This window comes from Oxyura jamaicensis, chromosome 11, assembly GCF_011077185.1.
Source record: "Oxyura jamaicensis isolate SHBP4307 breed ruddy duck chromosome 11, BPBGC_Ojam_1.0, whole genome shotgun sequence".
In the NCBI taxonomy this organism is placed as follows: Eukaryota; Metazoa; Chordata; class Aves; order Anseriformes; family Anatidae; genus Oxyura; species Oxyura jamaicensis.
Window position 1 is genome coordinate 17,075,607 of NC_048903.1, and position 16,608 is coordinate 17,092,214.

Here is a 16,608-nt window from a genome sequence, read left to right on the forward strand (position 1 = left end):
ATCTTTACAAGAGAATATTACAATAGCAAATCTCATACTAAGGAGTCACATGCGTGTTTTGCTTGCAGCCTTAAAAGCAGCTGGGGACTGGAGCCCCGATGTTGCATCCTATGTTGAAATCCTACTTTGTAGCTTTTAAGAACATAGACTTTGACAGTAATCAGTTTATTTCAGCTTGGGGATATTTTTTTAATTATTATTATGTTTTTGGTTTGGAAGTTCTGGTGAACTCTCTGTCTAAATGTGTATATATATGTATATATATTTATCTTGAAAATAAACTGTACTGCAATACGAAATCATTTATTTGGTAAGTGTGCTGAAATATATCTCAGCAAGTCTTATCTTTTGTACCAAAGCTAACCACTTTAAGCTCATTAGGTAACCTCATTACCATGCTGAGCTTTTGTTGAAACTGCACAGTGGATATCTTTTATTTGAAGGGAATTTCATTCAAACATAAATATAGAGTGATTAAAGAAAGTTCAATTGATGAATTTTAGGAAGTTTAGTTGTACTTGTGGAAGAGAAAAGAAGGGGAATCAAAGTTTAAGGCGTGGATTAAGTGGTTGGCACAAGAAAACTGTCTATTCCTATATATTGGAAGCTTCCCTATAGAAATATGAAGATGAGACAATGTATTAGCCATGAGGCTTTGTTTATTTTTTGAGACATTCCAAAATCTTACAAACCTGAGTGATTTAGAAGATTTCATGTTTTCATGCATTATTTCTTACTGTATTTAGGAGCATATTGCTCAAATTATATATACACTTTTTTATGGTAAAGAAATCAGTAGTTCTGGTTACATGTTGTATTGGTAATGGTTGAAAGAGGAGAATTTGATGAACAAACGTGTGGTACTGTGTGTATGTGCAGAGAAGACAGGGACTTTAAAGTTAGCTCAACAGAGAGTAAATGTCTTTCCAACTGGACATAACTACTACTGCAGTCAAAGTCTGATTAACTTAAATATTTAAAATAGAGTTTTAACGTTGAATCAGGTACTCCTTATCTAACTGTACAAATGTATTTGGAATCTAGTTTGGTGATTTTTATTATTTTAACTACTGTAGTGGTTCTAGATGACATCATTTAAAGTTGATTGTTCTTTCATGACTTGAAACACCCAACTCTGGTTGAGTTATTAATTACTTGAGATAGCATTTATTTGATTGTTCACAATATTAATAAAATTTACTTTTACATGTCAATAACTTCCCCAGAAATGCCTGTTTATGCCTTATCTAGTGGCTGAGGGAAAGCTCAGCCAAGATTAGTGGGTTAGTTGGATATTTGTAGATTTGAATCCAAAATATACATTTCCTATGGGAAATGGTGCTTTTACTTTTTTTCAGAAGTGTGGTTTGGAAACTCAGTACTATATTCCAAGTAGATCTTTCAAGTGAAGCATTTATTTGAAATGTATTTTAAAAGGTTAAAAATATATTTTATTTTTAGAGGAATAGTTTCATTTCAAATTTTGTCTACCTGAAAAATAAGAAGACTATATTTACAGAATCTAGCCTCAGTTAGATTAGCACATCATCTAGCCTCATGCTATTATTCATGCCCTACAAGTTTTCAAAGTTTTGAGCACAAAGCAATATGATAATTATTTTGTTCAGCTTTTTCACTTTATGTAATTATATTTGAATAAATAAAAATGTATACAACCATGATCATATTTTGAACTTTTAAAAAAGCAGGTTTAAGTCAGTAGCAGTAAGTATTTAGAAAGTTTTAGATTCTTTGCCTTGTATTTTTGTATTTTTAAAATTTATTTTCTTTTGAACAACTGTTTGTTTATGATCACCTTTACCTATTTGCATAAAAAGCAAACAAACAGGACAAACATGCACACCCTGTGGGCCAGAATGGGAAGATCATAATGCCGAGAATTAGTAACACTGAAATTAAAAAAAATGTATAAAATTTTATAGGTTAATATTTTCCACCTTCCATAAGTTGGTTACTGCAATATGAAATGTTGAATTATTTGGTAGAAAAATATCTATATGTTGCAAGTAGAAAAAAATAATATAATTTCTTTTTTTTTTTTTTATTATTATTATTTTTTTGTGCTTTTCTTAAAGGAAATGCTTGCAGAATACAGCAAAGGTTGGTGTGTTCATTACAAAAATATTTTTTCCTTCAAACACTGGTATCGTTCTGACATGAATTGAAATAAACAGGCCATAATTTTGTGCCATTACCTTTTTTTTTTTTTTTTTTTCCCCTAAGAGTACAAAAGTGATTTCTTAATAGTTTAGAGCATTTGATGCAATGTATTTGGTTTTTGTTTCCAGTTATATTTTTCTGTACTTCTTGATCCATATAAGTTTACAGGAAAACATACATACGTTGTAATGAAAATATCCAAGGTATATATTAAATGAGAATTTGTACACTTTTTTTTTTTTTTTTTTTCATGGCCTTGTATCCATATCAGCAAGGAATTTGATAGACATCATAGTTTAAATAGAAATGGCTTCAGATGACAGGATAATGTTAAGTATTCCTAAATTAAATCTAAATTATTTTCATGGTTGCTCTTCTTTCGCATTGTGAAACTGCTGTAAAGGATCATTGATGCATCATAGAAGCAGAACCACAGTTTCAAGAGAAGATTGAGGAAGTTAGAATGACTCTTTGCATCAATTGAACATTTATTTCACTTAAGTTAAAATTTGCTTATGACAGCAAATTCTAACTCCATTTTCTGGTACTATTATTCTTTAGAACATTCATTTTGTTCAAACCCCCATTACTTGAAGAGCATCACAGGAGATATTATATCATACAGTGCCAGTGAATGTTCCTGATTTTAACACCTAAGTATATGCAACTTTTTGACAGACCTTATTGCTCTGTCACTACATAATATGAAGTGGACTCCTATGAGCTGAAAATTGAATCAAATGTACTTAGGGTATACAGGTTCTGCAGTAACATTCAGCCTAATAGGATATAGTAGTTATCATATCTTCTGAATTACCAAAGACATCACTAGCTCATGAGGGTAGCAATTCAGCTCTAATTATTATTTTAAAAGGTAATGTGCTGAATAACTTTCCATTGGCAAAGGCTTCTTACAAATGTTAATACCTTAGGAGTTACCACAGTATGGTAAATTAAGGTTGTTGACCCACCAACTTTTGTTGCGACTGAAGCACAAGATATTTGATAATCCATAAGAAAATGAATACAAAATTCTTGCAAAAAATAATTTTAGAGGGATTCAATTGAGTTGAAAAGATTATAGTCTTATTTTTCAATTGTATTTTGATGAGTAGTAGCTTAATGCATTGTTGAAAAGAGATTCAACTTGTGTGTCTTTTTAAGATTAATTAACCCTTTCTGATGAGTGTGTTTTATGACTACAAGCAATGCACTGACAAAAAGTAATCGCACAGCAGAAATTGCAATGTAGTCTTGAAATTGTAGAGTCAAGAAGCTCTTTAAGAGATTATGAATGTATATATTCATCTGTTTCCTTATTTATACCTAGGAGAAATAAGGTCATTCAACAAACTGTGCTTTTACTTTAATATTCGTCTTCAGTTATGCATACTTCATTGCTGATAGAAGCCAAAGAGGCTTGCTTAAGGGGAGAGGAAGGTGTGAATGCGCCATTTAAATTCTTTGTCGTTGGGAGCAGCAGTGTGGTCCTACTGAAATAATTTTCTTCAGTGAGGAAATTGTCGTGAGTGTAAGTTTGCACCAGAACAGAAGCAGCACATTATTACTATCTCATATACGTGTGTGTATATGCACAGAGATATATGTTTATGTGTATTTCATATTTATGTATTAATTCATTATTTTTTTAGATGATTCTGAGTTTCAGTTTCTAGCTTAATGTGAATAAATATCTTTATAATAAAGGCTGAATCTAATTGGTGCAGTACACTTTTAGCTGTCTTAGCATACTGACAACAACTGAACAGGCATTTCACATTTTTAAACACATCAATCAGGTAGCATGGTTGGCTATGTTGTGGAACACTGAAAGAAGCAATGCATACTGCTCAGCCTGTTTCCATGCCTCTCAATCTGGCAACACATTCATTTCACAAAGAAAAGCAGCACCTTTTCATAATATATATTTCAAATATAACTGAGTACTGTTTCTTAGCAACAAGAGCTCAGTAACTGGTGATCCTGAGATGAGCCATTGAATAGGGGTGAAACGTGCTCATGTGCTCATGAACCATAGTGCTTCAATTAGCAGGTAGCTCACAAAGCTATTCTGATACTAAATTTCTCTCAGTAATTTTTGTTACTTTTTACTGAGAGAGTAAAGGAGCATTCACCTGACCCCAGCAATGTTCTGGTCTTTACTAGGAAAAGAATATTCTTTTCCCTCTTTGTGAATAGAATAAATCAACTTGAATTGCACACAAAAACATTTGAGGAATAAATGTGACCTGACTATAAAACAGGTGTTTTTTTATGAATAGGACCTCAAGAAGTAATTACTGACAGCTTGTTTTAGAGAGACCTACTTTCTTTCACTCTGAAAAGAAAATGTGTGTGTGTTTCATATTGTAACAATAGCTTTGAGTGCTACTGTTGCTGAAGAACTTCAAAGATAGTTGAGCACTTTCTGGCAAGAGGCATTTTCATAGACTCCTATTTTTACTCTGTGGCGAGTAAAGGAAAAGAAGGGATGAGGGGAGCAACACCATAAAAGATATAGTAGCCTGTATAGTAGCTTTCCCTGTCTAGAAATTTCCATTGTGGATCACGATTTTACTTCTCTTGCCCTTTTAGAAGTGTTTCTTAGGGTTTAAATAGAAAGTTTTTAAATCAGTGGCACTCACGACAGGTCAGAATATACCACGGCTATGTGAAGAACTTGAGGAAATTAAACAGAAGTCCTCTAAAGGGTCCTTTCATATGGATTCTCTATAGAACAGAAAGATACATGAGGTGATGTAAAATGATTATGTTAATTGACTTTTGCAGTTCCAAATGGCAATGGCAGTGATGATAAAAATCTCCAGTTCTTACCTCAAGAATTCTGTCCGTTTTCCTGTGGCTGCTTGTTTTGATGAAGCAAGACTATAAAACAAATTCAGCATGTCACTAGAGAGACTCCCGTGTTTTCAATGGGATGTAGATTAGCAAATATTGTAGCAAAATAATACGAAAAGAATGACTTCCCTTGGCTTTTACGATCTTTGGATTATATTCCACATAATTCATAGCTGAGACATTAATTCATACATAATATTGAAAGATGAATCTCGTTCTTCATCTCGAGTTTAATTTCTTTGAATCATGGTAAAATCTTAAATTTATAGGAAAATGGCTTTTGTTTGGAAAATTGTTTAATATCTTTGAAGTCAGTTGAAAGGGAAAAGTTGTCAGAATTAGTGAGTGGTTTGCTATTATACTGTCCAATTACTTGTGCCTATTTGGATAGACCTTTAGCTTTGCTTAAGCTTAATTTGCAGAACATGCATGTATGCCTTAAATATTTATCTTCATTGAAATACTATCTAATATTTTTTTGTAAATAATCACTCTTCGCTAATCAGATAATGATATTTTATATGCTGCTTAATACTAGATAATAGATTCCATTTATAATTAAATAACCTTAGTGAAGTGAGAGTGTTAAACAATCTAAGGGGTCAATTACCAAGTGTTAACAAATAGTGCATTAGACATTGTAGCTATTACTTTAATAATTATCATTCAATTATACATTTATAATGTAAAAAGCACATTCTCCAAAGGCTTTATATGGAAAAGTCATCAAATTTATGTATGCTGTAAATGTATGTTGTATATTAAAAAATAAAAAATCCAAATTTTCTGCACTTCTATCTACTTAACTTCTGTTAAATGTTACCATTTATTTATTTTATTGTGAGATGGAATGTGCTGTGTAATGTGTGATTTGTTTATTTGTGCAAAAGCCATAATTATGAGGGGCAGTGCCATGAAATATTAAGAGACTTGCCATCTGTTTTTGCAAAGATGTTAGGTGTGGCTGTATTCAAGGCTGATTGCTCTGGAGTGGGAGCAAAGTTTTTATGTCTACATTCCATATGGTACAAGCAAAATATAGTAAACTGAGTATTTTCAGATTGGATACACAAGGTTAAATCCTGATTTACTGCAGTCCAAGCTGGCTTTGTTACTGCTTTCAGTGAGTACAATTGGCATTTGGTCATTTTAGCTATTAGTTTTCATTAATTTTGAAAAGACTTATGGCATTTGTGTTTTAACTACCACTACCACTTTTAGCAAATTTTTTGCATTTGTAAAATACAGGAATTTCACTGAAATTAAAAAACTGACAGTGGTAAAAGGAGAAGAGCTGACTAGAGCAAAGTATTCAGAGTCAATCATTGACCATGATGGTGGCCAGAATATGTTGAACAATAGTTTTCTTCTTCAAATATAACATCAAAAAAAGAAAGAAAGAAAGAAAAAAAAAAAAAAGATGAAAAGGAGTGCAAACTCATTTTGCATTTTCCCTGGGTTCTACCACCTCTTTGCCAGAAGGAAGGGAAAGTATAGAAAGAGTGAGAAGAACCCCAGAAAGATCCTAGGCCTGAGAAAAGGCACTGAAAGCATCTCATATATGATGATTCATCTCATTACAGTTTGATGCATAAACTGATCCAATTCCATCATCACTCTGTTTTTTCTACACTCAAGTTCCCATTAAAAAGCTGATTCAGACCCTTTTTGCTCTGGTTAGAAACTTCCATGACTCTCCAAAATAAAAGTGTATATATATAGATTTTAATTGTTATTTGCTCTTGTGCTGCCATCATCATATGCCTTTAATTGTTTCTCTTTTCTGATGTCTGGCCATTGCTAGACTTGTACCTAATATCACAGAAATTTTTGTCAGTGAAGTAATCGTTAGATTTTGAGGGTAGTGCTCATTTTGAATTTCTGAAGCTGCGGCAGAGTGATGCTACTCCCAAGTTCTCTTCGGGTCCTTCAATTGATTGATTTATATGTTATGATGGTTCACTTTTAGCTAACTTGCCTTTAGTGTTTCCCATGTTGATGATGAAATAGCTACGTAAAGATCTACCAGGATCTAGGAAAAGCCATCCATGAGATCTACAAAGGACTTAGTTGATAGTATTAAGATGTTAAACATTCATTCTTCCCAGCTTAAATCTTGGCACAGTGTCCTGGTGGTACAGCATAGTTTGCTTCTGAAGGATTACAGCAAAATTTGCCACAGAGATTGTATTTTTAATTTAAATAACAACACTGTGATGTCTTCTTCACAGTTGTGAGGATATCTTAAATTTAGATTTTGAGCTTACGAATTGGGGCCTGTCTCTAACCACGTAGTTTAATTTATACGCTGCTCAACCCAGTAAGCATCTCAATTTATTCCTGCTATTACCATAATAGAAATAATAAGCAGCAATAAGGTGAAATAATGTGAAAATAGAGAGCATAGAATTTAGTCAGCAGTCTTTAGAAATGTTGTTCTTTACATTTTTAGATTCTGTGCTGACAGTTTACTGAAGGAATGAGTGCAATTTGCATTTTAAAGGTTAGTTTACAAAATTGGCTTGGCTCATTAGAAAGTCATGGTTGGGTTTTTACAAATCTGTCCCTTTCCCCTGCTTATCCCATTCTCTGCTCTATTCATTTTTAATCTCTGCATATATGCACAGCACTTCCATATTCCAATAAAATATAAAACTACTATTAAACATTTCATTACAATAAGCATCTTGAAAGAGCCTTATTCTGCAACCTGTGGAAGATGTTTAACAGATTTTTAGACTTATTTTTCAATGCCCATTACCAAGCAACCTACAGGATTGCAACTGCAGGCATATCAGAGTTGTACCCACTTCATTTTCAGACAGCATAACTGATAATTCCATTTAATCTAGGTATATTCTATGCTGATTTTTACATCTTCCTGAAGCTTCCATTCTCATAAAAGATTTAAGTAGTTGTGCACTTTTCCTCTTTCTTTCTTTTTTTCGTGTCAGCTAGTGTCTATTCAGAATGTACATTTTGTATGGAAAAAAAAGTGTTCAATTATTATTATTTTTTTCTCTTGGAAAATTTTAAAAACAGCAAAGTGAAATGAATATTAAAAGCCTGAATTCTGACTTGCACACAGATAAAGCTCAATATTCAGGGTCTTGTGGGGGCTCCTTTCATTCTGGCTATAAAGGGAAGCATAAATTAGGCCCTGTTAACAGCCTGTTTTTGATTGGAGTTTCATCTCCATGAAGGACAAACAACTTCCTTGTGTGTGACATTTCCTCCATAACTACTCTTTAGAAAGGATGCAAATTTTTTATACCACCAGTTTGTCTTTTAATATGAGTAAGTGAGGTCAGTAACAGGCATTATTCAGAACTGGATCTGCCAGTGGAGGTACAGCTGGTGACAAGTTGCGTGAGACTTTGAGGAAAGTACACAGATTGCAGAATGACTAGGTAGGTGAAGTTAATCTGACAGTCTCTTTTCATTAACTTTTAGTTCAGATCAGGAGGGATGTTTTGAAATGAATCGTCCCAATAGGTTTGGAGATCCTGACCTGGAGTCCTTTTGAATGAAAGCAAACTGGAAGATGTAGTTCAGAGAACTCTCCATACTTGAGCTGCAGATGCTCATCATCAGAGGGTGGTTAGTGGGAGAGGTGTGGAGCACAGCTGTCAGGTCCTCAGCATCGACTTTTGACTCTGTAGATCTCCCAGACTGGCCCACCCCTGACTGTGCTCCTGTTGTTTGGACAATAACACCATGTGTCATACTATTGTGAATAATTATTTATCCTAGGGAAGACGTACAAGTTTGCAACTATGGATTCCTTTTATATTAATGAAGGTTTCATAAAGTGTAATACAATCCCCTTAGGTCTGCAAAACCGTGTATTAAAGGTGCTTTTTTACAGTTTTGTGAGAACCGTTAAGATGATGGATATCCCTACAGCATGTCAGCCTTTTGTAGGAAGCATATAGGATGTTCTTGTTTTCAGAGTTGCAGAAGCAGCCTTTTTCCAAGAGATTTTGCCTCTCGTACTGAAATGTTCCTACTTTATTCAAACAGAAATTAAACACTTAATCAGCAGGGTGTGTGTGTGTGTACTTTTATTGTTTGTCTTTGTGTACTCTGTTTGCATTACTCTCTCTAATATGAAGTGAAGTAAGTTGTTTGGGCACATGGGTTTCCTGTCAAATATAAAAGATGAGTAATCATCAGAAAATAACAACAATAACCACTGCAGAATATAAAAAAATGAACAAACAGCAAACTATGCTTTTTGTTACTCACAGAAACCTTTCAATGTATGAAAGTGATTTCACTGAAAGTCCAGGAGTCCTTCCTCCCTTCAATTTATTCATTTTTCTTTTCTTTATTACAGATACCAATCTAGAGTAACTTAGTTGAAGATACGGTATGGATGTTAGGGATTTAGAAGTTATAAAGGAAAGTGTTAAGAATGCATTTGGTTTGATGATTTGGTTAGTTTCTCCACTTACTGTCGAAAATGGTAACAGGCAGGATACTCCAGCTGTCAATAACTCTTTCAGCAGCAGAAGTGTTCTGATTACAGTGTAGTTTGCCAATCTTGTAATAACAGTGGAGAAGTGTAATACATGGTCGAGGTCATCTCTAATCTTTGCTGCTGTATTATAAGCTGGTAGGAGCATACAATGCCACAGAGTGGAAAGCTTGCTCTCTCTGTAACAAGTTTTGTGACATTAACAAGTCTTCAGAAACATTTTAGACTCAGATCTTCAAATGAGATGCAAATGTTCAGCTGGCAAAAATCAATGCAGTTCAGCTGATGCCACTGAATTCTAGGAATCACAGGCAGTAAGATGAGATACTTTTATTAACAATTTGACAGTCTGGTTTGATTTTCCTGACTTCTATCATCTGCATACAGGGTCCATATCCTTTCTTGAAGGAGCATTCTTTGTGTATGCTAAAAACTGTTTTCTTCATCAAAAACCATAGTTTCCAAAGTTTAAAAAGTTAAAAACTAAGAAATTGAGTTGCTTGTGTTAATTATGAGTAAATAAATAGGCATTGTTTTTCTAGTATGTTCTTATATTGTTAAAAATACAGATGCTACTGTGGGAGATGGGTTGCTGGTACTGTATGTTCTTATGGCTGTATTAGAATTGGATTGGTTCCATATGATGATCAATTGCTTAAGTAGCATGCATTTAAACAGCACTTAAAATTGTACTCATATGATTGACAGTAATGATTCTGAAGGAGACACTGTATTCTGTCGTGTGTAATTCGTTTTTTTGTTTGTTTTGTTTTGTTTTCCTAAATATTGCTTGAATATGTATTTATTCAGTAGACTATAACAGTGGGGGAGACATTGTGACGATATAGCCAATAAATAAGATGGTTAGCATTTTTTTAAGTGCCTGAAATACATGCCAACAAAATCCAGCATGATGTCTGTGAGGAAAGAGATAAGCACATACCTGTAAAGTTCTGTAAAGACAAAGCTGTGGTTTTGGCCTAGCTGCCTCTAGATTTTAATAATCAAAATTGTTAATAGCTTGAATATTCCAGTTGGACAAGCTTCACTAAAACAGCATTTCTTAGTATTATTGCTTATATCTTTTATCATGCATTTATATAAAATATTTATTTCATTTTCTAAACATACAAGCAATTGCTTCTTGAGAAATTGCTGTCCTGATCTGAATTCACGTGGAATCAATGGGAGTTTAAGCATGGTAACATTTATCAGTACGTTTGGTAACAGTTTGGTCTTACATCTGTTACTCCACTTTGAAGCTGAATTAATCTAAATAATAGATAGTCTTCATTAGTGGAGTCACATGTGGAGTCTTGTGGGAAATTAGTATAGTGTCATCTACATTTGCTTCCCATTCCTACCCTAGAAAACACAAGCACTGAGGAGGTGGACTTTTGTAGTGTTGAGTCCACCACCCCCAGCCACAGGACTTGAATGCAATCACCTGGGGCAATTAGCTACCTTCAGCAGCCTCCAAATTTTCCTGTTTCCTGAAGGCCCTCCTTGAGTCTGCTGTGGAACACACTGATTGCTATGGCCTGGCATCCATGCTTAATTTTGCAAGGTGTCTACATAGTAAAGTCTCTGGTATTAGTAATAGCTTTATATCCTGTAGAGCAGAGAGGATTTTGCATTGCTGTTATGTGGTAACGGTACCAATCTACTGTAAGTATGAAGTAAAATATGGCTATCTCTGTAAAAGATTGTAAGGTAGTGCACAAATATTGGCCTGACCTGCCTTCTTGGTACAGCCTTCCTGCATTTACAGCATAAGGGTCTCCTCTTTGTGAGGTTGGAGGAGAAACCTCAGGGTGGAGGAAGACCTCATCTTTTACCTTGTACTTTCTTGACTTCTCTGCTTTTAAAAGGTGACTATAGGATTACTGTTCCACCTCAAACTTATGCTAACCTTAGTGAGAACTGTGCACATTGTGCCTTTTTGGAGTGTGGAGAGCTGCACTTCATCCATGTGTTATAACGTTCAGACAGTCACATGCTAAGGGCACAGCTGCTTTATTATTATTATTATTATTATTATTTTCATATTTTTCCTTCCGTTCCCCTTGCTGTTAGATGTTGCCATTATTTACTAAATGAATGAAATAAATGAGAACTTACCCATAGCCCATACTAGTATTTTGGATTAGGAATATTATATAACCCTTTCTTAGAGCTAAACTGCAGGCTCTGCTCCACATATGATGCATTAGAAAACCAGATTTAAAAAGATTACAACTTCAAAGATCTGAAACTGGTTGAAGTTTTTCAGTTTCTAAATAGTAATCTTTTGTTTAATATTCTTAGTGAGATAAATCTCTTTAAGTCCAAGAAACCTTTAATCAGTATATGCAATAATAAGTAACACTGCTGTTGAAGTGGTGAATGCTTTGTTCACACTTTAAGTCTCGGGGATCTGTGTTGAGAATAACAGAACGTCCTTTGTAGAAGATTATTTAGATCATAGGCTTTATTGACTGGTGAAATAGTGTTTATCTTCATAATAAGAAAATGCAGGCGCTTTAAAGCAGAATAAAGAAAACCACTGAAAAGAAGTCTCCTTTCACTCCAATCTCATTTGTTGAAAGAAAATGCATATTAATTAAAAATTTAGACACTTCATTTCTGTTGCAAGGCTCCTTGCAAAAGACAAATTATTTTATACGTCTAGTATGTGGTAGAACTGACAGATGAGATTAATATGCTTCTTAAATTACCATTACCAAGGGTCAATTAATAAGTGAGCTAACCTTGTGAAAGTCATTCTGAAAGACTAGTTACGGATCTGTAATGGTCCCTGTCAAATTACGTAGAACTGAGAAAATGAGAAAGCTGTCAAATAAATACGATACCAACTAATTACATTCTGCATAAGGTAAATGAGCTTTTGTGGTTGTTGGTAGAAGGAACAAGAAATAAGTCAAAGAAATGTTACTGATAATTGTATACAGATTTACTTAAAGGGAATGGGTGCATGCAGAAACCTGGCTTGGTAAGGGAAATTAAGAATTCTTAAGTCACAGAATGTGTGATGTGAAAGTTGAATGAAAATTAGAGAAATATTTCTTAGGCTATTGTATTTTTCATCACCTTGGTAAATGGAAAATTCCCATACTCTTGTCATTCTTTGATTATGATACAGCTTTTATTAGGCCTCTTGATCTCTAGATACTAACATACTAACTTATACAAATGAAGGTTTCATTATGACAAGAAAAAATAGCCATGTCTACTGTGTGACAAAAAAAAAAAAAACAAAAACTGCAAACAAACACAAAAAAACAACAACAAAAATGTAAAAACAGCACTGGTATTAAGTTTCTCTCTGTGGGAGGTTTTTAAAAATGCTGTTCCTTTCTAGCTGCATACCTGCAGGCTGACCAAGTGTCATATTATTCACTAATCTTACTTCTTGTGATCAGGATACAAAGCTACAGCAACAAGATCACAGAAGCATAGATAGTTTGCATTCTTCAGAAAATACTGAAGTGTGACAGAGTTGGTTTATGTTGAATCAACATCAATAATAAAACCAGTAACAGACTAAAAATAAAAACAATTGAAAAAGTAATTAACTATAAAAGGACTACTTACAATAGTAGCATAATAGTTAAGAACTTGCTGCTTTTATTACTCTTTTTTTTTTTTTAAAAAAAAAAAAAAGTAGCTAGCAATTTTAAAACATTTCCATCAACATAATCACCTATAAAAGAAATTTGGGGGGGCAGAAGGAGGTCTTCTCAGCTGTTGGCAACTGGAAATATGTTTTTGCATTTTATATTTCAATGTGAGCCTATTTTTAACTTACTGGATTGTCTGTTAATTTATTTCAATGCATCTATAACTAAATATTATATGGATATTAAGTAATCCAAAAAGTCCAAATTAGCTATATGGAAGGTCAAACGTATTTGTATAGCAAACACTAGGTTTGCTGTGATGACAGTAGTGGTTGCTCATGCAGCTGTTTTCTAGTAATCTGAGTTTAAGAAACTTGGTATTCAAATGAATGTTTATAGATGAATATAATAGTCATGCTATTGGATAGGATAGTCATACTACCATATGCTTTCATGAAGCTTTGATGTGGAAGTGAGTTATTCCAGTCCTTTAAATGTTTATTGGGAAGGTCAAGTCAGAGTGTACCAGCAATGCCATGTGATTGAAGCGATCAGTCAGCACGGCTATTCAAAGCTGTATTCAAAAGCTAAGGGCTGAAAGGCATTCAATTACAGTTATTGATGGATAATTTTAAATGATGAATGTGGTTCCAAAAAGAGAGAAGAGAAAAAGGTTTAAAAAAAAAAAAAAAAGTTTCCACAGATTTATTCATTTCTGCTTTCTGTGACCTTCTGCTAGTTAAAACAGAACATAAAGCAGAAAAATAAACTTAATGTCAGTTTTCTTTCAGTTATTTCATTAATAATAGAATATTTTTCTAACATTGAATATCCTATCTAGATCAAGATAGTTTTGGTGAGTAACTTCATTTTAGTTAAACTCTTGCACAATGTAATTTACCTGCTGTCAAACTCAGCTGAAGTGACAGTCTGGCACTAGCATATTCCAGAACATGTCAGGGTTTGATGAGGTATGAATATTGTGTTTAGTAGTATGCATTTTTATAAGATTTTCTCCAGCATTCTACTAAACAGATAGACAGACGGTTCTTTTTTTTTTTTTTTTTTTTTTTTTTTTTTTTTCTCCTTCCCCTGTAGGAGAATGTTGGTCTTGTACAAATTTGGTTCCTTGCTGAAGAGGCAATCTACAGACATGCTTATTTATTTGACCTTTTAGAGGAGGGAGAAATGAGGGTCTGATTACTTAAATACATTTGTGTCAGGCATGTTTGCTGTGGTTAAAGTTTCCACTTTCTTTGAATTTGTTAGTGTGGAGATCTTCTCATAAAGAGCAATTCTTTTTAAGCAGTGTGTGTAGTAAAATTAGGGCAGGTGACTAAATTCAGTCCACTCATCTCTCTCTCAGCTGTGTCCATTTAATGTCATGTAAGGTATTTGTAGAAGAATGTATAGTGCCACCTAACGAACAGTTATGTGATCCTGCAGCCTTGGTTTTGAATCTGAAAGATTGTGAGACACAACCATATTTGTAAAATATTGAACATACAGAAAAATTAACAACCTACTGGAGAATTTATTATAGAAGAGAATAGTTCAGGTGGAAGGGACCTACAAAGACCATTGAGTCCAGCTGTCTGATCATTTCAGGACTAACCAAAATTTAAAGCATTTTATAAAAGCATTGTCCAAATGCCTCCTGAACACTGACAGGTTTGAGGCATCAGCTAACTTGCTAGGATGTTGTCTTTTATTTTCATTCCCTTGTTTGACATAAAGTGGAACAGAGAGCCTCTAAAATAATTATTCTTGGCCTACTTTACATTTGAGAAAATATTTGGAGATCTTACTGCTTTCCTAGGTAGACCTAATGATTTTAAGTTGTTTTTGCAGGCTGATTCTGCATTCCCATTGGGTGTCTTTCAGAACATAAACTCATCTCTGTGACATCAATTCTTTCAACACTTTTTTTTCATTAGTGTCTTTGTTACCTCTGTTTACTGAACACCTTTTGGTTTCTTGGCAAGAAAAAGTGATCTATTGTTTGTTCCATGTTTCTTAAGGTATCGTACTCCTTATAGGTATGGTTGCTGTATAGTTTTAGGCACATTGTTTATCCAGATGGTATAATATTTATTTTGTGTCATAATGACAAACCTTCAGTTCTGCAAGACACTTCAATTACAAACAGAATAGTTTTACACTCTTCGATAGAGTCTGTATGGCTGATGGATTGCTACTGATTGAAGCTCAAAAATCAAACTCTCGGTATTGATTGGACTGAGGTTCTGTATGTGTTTTGCAATGAGTTAGTAACTTACTTAATAGTGATGGATTTATAAATAAGTTACTCTAAATAAAAGAAATTATCTTATATTTCAACCAGCAATATATTGACAAAAAGTGACTTTGCCAAGTCAAAGGAGAACACTTCTTGGTCGTGTGGCAAAACTGAATGAAGAACCTTTATGCTGTTTGTAACTAATTGTTTTTTGTTTGTTTGTTTTCTACAATCAAGTCCTATTGTTGTGTGTTGCATGCATTAACTTAAAAAGTAGAAGGTTATAGTAACAGTGGAATAGAGACAAGATTAGACCTAGTCAAAGATGATGTCAGATTATGGGGCAGAATATTAGGTACAATCTTATTTTTCTGCTTTTAGACAGGAACTTCTACAGTAAGAAATTATTTATACTCACTGAGGCTACCAGCCATGACATTAGTAACAATGGTAACACTTCTAAGCTATAATTAGAGACATATAGAATACATACAGAGATATGGACATAAATGCATTTAATGAGAATCGTATTGTTGAAATATCTTTTCAGATTTTAACATACACAGGCCTGTTATTTTTAGAAAAGGTCTGTACTGTACAGTCCCTGAATTGATGCAGCTAGGCTCAAAGGGTGTAAATGGAGTAAAATAGCCACAGGATGAATGCTTATCATGCTGTGAGTGCAATGCCACTTTGGCACTATATAGGAAGGTTGAATAAGTCTATGCAAGAACTCATAATGATACTTCGGAGCATAAACTTCAGTGGGTCTGTACAAGAGCCTCCTGTTCTAGGTCATTTAAGTCTTGCAACAAATGCTGTACCTCAGTAGATTTAAACAGGTCAGAACAATGGAAGATTTCTACTGTGCATTCAGTTTTCCAGTACTATTGTGGTAAACTTGTTTCTTGGAAATTACAGTTGCCTTTATTTAATTGTTATTAGTACATAATAGGACATCATTTTATTTTTGCTATAACTTTAATTCACTCCTGGTGTTCTGTTAACTGAGTATCTACATTGGTTACTTTTCTTGTTTCAGTTACAGCATTGCAATAGGAGAAGCAAACTTCACTGCAACAGGTTTCTGTAATGACCTCTGTATGCTTATTCCTTTTATGATAATTTATTTTGAGGGTACAAGAAAAAAAGTCTTGCTGATTGTGATAGTTCAAAAAGGCCTTTTGCATTTGCAGTTTTGGTGCAAAAGGCATTTCGTGAATTTTGTG

The 16,608-nt window shown here is 33.8% G+C and overlaps 1 protein-coding gene across 4 annotated transcripts in view; it reads left to right on the plus strand.

Moving 5' to 3' along the window:
* The window catches only part of CDH13 (cadherin 13), a 475,482-nt gene that overhangs the window by 246,395 nt on the left and 212,479 nt on the right, over nucleotides 1–16,608 (plus strand). The window contains exon 6 of one of the 4 annotated variants that reach the window (XM_035336428.1): nucleotides 14,239–15,418. The exons of 2 other annotated variants lie outside the window; for them this stretch is intronic. In XM_035336428.1, the coding sequence (XP_035192319.1) occupies nucleotides 14,239–14,340 (102 nt within the window). In that variant the 3' untranslated portion in view covers nucleotides 14,341–15,418. Of the gene's footprint in view, nucleotides 1–4,971; nucleotides 5,817–14,238; nucleotides 15,419–16,608 lie in introns of those variants that run through there. One more of the 4 variants, XM_035336427.1, reaches the window with a different exon arrangement.